The sequence below is a fragment of the Ylistrum balloti genome, unplaced genomic scaffold (assembly GCF_031769215.1).
Source record: "Ylistrum balloti isolate Yb309-2 unplaced genomic scaffold, AGI_CSIRO_Ybal_v1 Utg370356, whole genome shotgun sequence".
NCBI lineage: Eukaryota > Metazoa > Mollusca > Bivalvia > Pectinida > Pectinidae > Ylistrum > Ylistrum balloti.
Genome location: NW_026782253.1, coordinates 35,540 through 40,289, shown reverse-complemented (window position 1 = coordinate 40,289; position 4,750 = coordinate 35,540). Strand labels below are relative to the sequence as shown.

Genomic DNA, 4,750 nt, shown 5'->3' with positions numbered 1-4,750 from the left:
TTTTTGTTGTTGTTCATATTTTGCCCTAGTTATATGGAATTTGGGTTTGAATTATGATTATGTTGCCGTGTTGGTATTTTCTTGATGTTATTTACGCTGATTTTGCCGGCGTCGGCCAAGCCAAGATAGGATTCATTGCTTGAATCACCATTACTGGACACTTTTAAGCTTCTTTGAGGCTCAAACTTTTATGGTCGAATGAACAAACTCTACCGCTTAGTCATTTTACGGTGCTGGACATACTGATTAAATATAGCCGATACACAACCTTCATAAACTCTACAAATACCAATATATCTAGTGGAGGAATTGACGTTAAAAATGGTCGACCAATGAGAATCGTTGGTTTTAAGAAGGATAACAAGTCTAGATTTTTTTACTTCCTCAGATGTTTACAGGTAGAAATAGTGCTGAAATTTTGTTGAAATTTATTTTACTTATTTAAATAATATGTCGACATATATTCCTTGAGCTACACACCCGTAGTGGTAGGACAATTCTATCACACTAGGTCATTGAACAAGAAAAATGATACTCAATGTCTTTACACGAAATGACAGAATGTCAACATTATATTTCATTGATATTATATTCATATCACTCATGATATTGCTGATAAATGATAACGGTACAGATATATCTAATATATATTCCTATATTCATAATACAAAAACACTCATAGCTAGTTACAGTGTTAAGAAAATATATATATGGTTAGTTCACATAGACATGAAGTAAAGGTAGGTAGTTAGGGTCTCAGGATAAAGAATATGGTATAATAACGTCTGAGTATCTCATACGTAATTATGCCATTGATATGACATACTAATTTCTTTTGGGCACTAACCGGCTTCCGTATGAAGTTACAATCTAATTACTAGTGAAAAACATATTCCGTCAGTAGTCATTTTGTTCACACAAAAGTTATGCTTTCTCGAATACGAACACAACGCCTTCTTTTTCTTCAAAATACTTCGGAATTATCCTTTTTTTAATCATTTTCCATTTTCCAGTTTCCTCCATGTTTTCCATCAACACTTCCAGTATACCGTCATATTCCGGATGTCTCAGGTATTCCTCTCGCATCACTAAGATGATAAATCCACCTGAAATACAACAATTAAAATTGAAGAACTGACAAGAAATACATTATAGGCACAAAGGGATTGTAATGGCAAACTTTATCATCTGCGCGAAGCATTCATTTGAGTATACATCATCTGATAAGGTTTAGCGCCCGAAGTAAAGGTAGGATAATCACAGATGATACACAACAAAACGATAAAATTTGCATTTGTCAGTATCAAGTAATTTTGCAAGACAGAAAGAATGCAAGATCAGCGTCTAACAATGATTGAATAAAAGATACACAAGTCAATGTCACCTTTCAATACAAATTAATAGTCCGCTACAATAAAACATAACAATCATACAGCTGAGAAAAATCCAAAGTAACAATAAGAAAATTCAAAAACTTGACAGGAGGTTCACTAGCCTGAAGATTTGATAAATTTTCATACATCAAATAAACTCAGGTATATAGGAGTTGCTTCCCTTCTGTTATATTACAATGCTATCATCTAATGACTATGTTGTACACTAATGTATTTTGCCTTGTACCATTGTGATGTTATGTATGAGAGAGGACTTAAATATGCTCTGCCTTATGTCCAATCCTTTTGTAATATATATCTATCTACATGTCAATAAAATTCACAATCCAGACGGGAAGGTGCACAAATTAAAAAATTAAATAAATTTTGTGATTTCTATATGTCAGATAATCTTAAAACTACGTCAAATACATGTGTATATTCTGAATCGTGTCAATATTACAATGAATTAAAACGTGGCGTACAGGTTACGGCAAATCTGGGGTACTTAAAGTCCACCGGCAATGTTTACCACATACTCTTTCAAAGGATTATACAAAAACCGCACAAGCGATTAGCATTTTAAAATAAAAAATAGAAGTTACAGTAGAGCTGAATAATGAATTAAACTGCATACAGCTGTTCCGTGTTGGAATACTGCAAAATATCTAGAAGGGATTATAGTGAAATGTTAACAAGAGCAGGAAAAATGAGAAAAAATATAGAAAGTTATTACCTTTACGGGTTATTCTTAACATCTCCCATAATGCACTTGCCGGAATGTGGCCTTGACCCATTCCTCCGGATGAAGCGACGATGTCATAGGTGTCTGCACGGAAAGAAATAGTCTGTGGTTTACAAAACGTTACAAATCAATCATATTACACACAAGAAAGAATATTAAGTAATAAGATAAGAACTTATCAAGCAATATATTGATATTTCTCTTAAATCATTGGAATATTGTCGCTATAGAATTATACTGTATGCCATAATCGCAAAATCTATATTTCAGTTGTAATAAAAAGCAGTTTCTTATAATTGACTTTAATCCGTTTCTTTGATGTGTCTTTTCTTACTATCTGATTCCAAGTAGAATACATTTTCGAGATTAAATTGGTAAATATACATTCATCGAGATATGTTCAATATCTCTCAGGAACCAACACAAGCACAATTCTATCGAGTCATATATAAACCACTGCTATAGAAAGAACATTGTAATTAATAGTTTAAATACTGGTATAATTTAATTCCATACACAGATAAAAGAATGACGTAATCCATTCTCCAATCACCATTACCTACATACCAGCTTCTACCTGGATCAGTGGCTCCTCCGATATAAACTCGTTGATGAATTTCTGATAAACGTTCTTAGTATCGGCTTTCTTTAACATTTTTGTTGATGGGTCCAATGCATGAAGATTTCTGAAACCTTTCAGCTGCAGCTATAAAACCAATACAGTTTCATATAACATTGACGTCCTGACAATTTCAATCAAGATGTACATCACCAAAGTAAGATAAGAGTCACATTATGAGGCCCTGGGTAAGATCCAGGTTTGACTTAAAAACAAAACCCATGATAACTTCCATTGTCGATCAACCTACTTGTTCTCCAATCTAATGGTTACATTTATTTTTAGAAACTGATCACAAAAGTTCTAAATTCAAAACATGTTGAACTCCCCGAGTTATACCTCTTTCCCAAGAAATCCTGTTCCAGCAGCCACATCGAGCACTAAGGCACTCTTTTTGTTTGCTTCTGGTATAACTTCACAGCATTCAATAGCTGCCTGTAACGGACCTTGATATCGGCCAGGGTTTAAATCCTATAAATTGACATGTGTCTGGACAATAGTACATGTAACATTTTTATAGTGAAGAATAAAAACGATTTATATTGAAAAAAAAAAAAAAAAACAATATCACTAACAAATCTACATATTTCTCGTCTTTTTCAGATATCCATTTACAGATCGGATCACAGGATTAGAGGAACAAATGAATGCTTGATTTGGTTTGTGCTCATACAAGTCTGATTTATTGAAGTAACAGAGAACTTTGCCTAATTACATTTTGTTATGTTTTGTTTGAATCATAACAAAAGAGATTAAACCTTGCATGAAAACAACGAAGAAAATACCGTCATACATATTAACATATGTTTAATTCAAATTCAACACTTTATTAACGAACCAACTGCGACCTATAAACTTATAGGTTTGGAAGCACAATATATCAATGTTAAAATGGAAATTAAACAGTGAGGATATCAAAATCATCACGCCTAACACACAGCTTGGTGGAGAATGTAATGATTCCTTTTTAACTGAACAATATAATCCGCTACATCATTAATTTATAGCTGTTTAATTTATGCATTTCAAACTCGAAAATCTTACACGTGAATATTTGTAAAAAAGACACACATTTTAACAGAAATTTAGACTTTAATAAGAAAAAAAAGAGAAAATCAGAAAATATAATTTCTACCACATAAAGATGGTTTTGTAACACCTCTACGACATCGATTATTACAATTATAAAGAAATATTCATACACACGTGGAACAACTGTTTAATTATTGTTTTAATTATTTGACTTGATCTATTGTTTTAAAGATTATTCATCCATTAGGTATTTGTTATGTTGTTTATTCGAAACATATTATAATGCTTCCAAATATTACTGAATAGAAATGTTTTTAAACTAACGATATTTCACTACATGCCACATCATATTGTTGATATTGTAAACAGATATTTTTCAAAAGTTACAAACTCGAGTGATAGAACTATCATATAGAACAACCGTCTGATGTGTAACGTCTACTTGTACTGAACATTATTTTGCGTTTGAAATGAAAATTGATGGAATCGTGGTTTTCACTAGTTGATGTAGATTGGCGGGAATTGATAACTTACAATTTCGTACGTATCAGCCCAGATGTTATAAATACTCTTGACCTCTTCCTTGGCTTTCCCTGGTGTGTACACCTTTTTCATCACATCATTACCAGTTTCGCCTGTATTCATTTTAATTCTGAAACTAATAATTGTGATAATTTTTAGAAGACGAATATATGTCACAGTTTTGCATTGGAATGTTTCGTCAGGGGGGGGACACTATTGATTTTCGTATGATAGACTGTTCAAATGTTTCTAAAAGACTCGTGTAAAATATATATGGACCTGATACAACATCATTATAGGATAGAACAAAAGGCACCCGGAACTTAACAATCATCTGACTTTAAAGTTCTAAAATGTTCTGTAATAGTAGTAGTGGTAACAATTATGAATAATCATAACAACCCTAAATGTTAGTAGTGTAAATGACAACAAAGTTTTCCTGACTTTCATTTCTCAGAA

General features: G+C 32.3%; 1 protein-coding gene across 1 annotated transcript; it reads right to left on the bottom strand.

The window, feature by feature from the left end:
- Positions 1-924: 924 nt before the first annotated feature.
- LOC132553810 (methyltransferase-like protein 27) lies at positions 925-4,414 on the bottom strand. Its single transcript, XM_060218087.1, has 5 exons — positions 4,304-4,414; positions 3,077-3,208; positions 2,686-2,824; positions 2,110-2,202; positions 925-1,106 (listed from the first exon to the last, which is right to left on the bottom strand). The coding sequence occupies exons 1-5, from the start codon at positions 4,412-4,414 to the stop codon at positions 925-927; spliced, it is 657 nt and encodes a 218-aa protein (XP_060074070.1).
- Between the last annotated feature and the right edge of the window lie 336 nt (positions 4,415-4,750).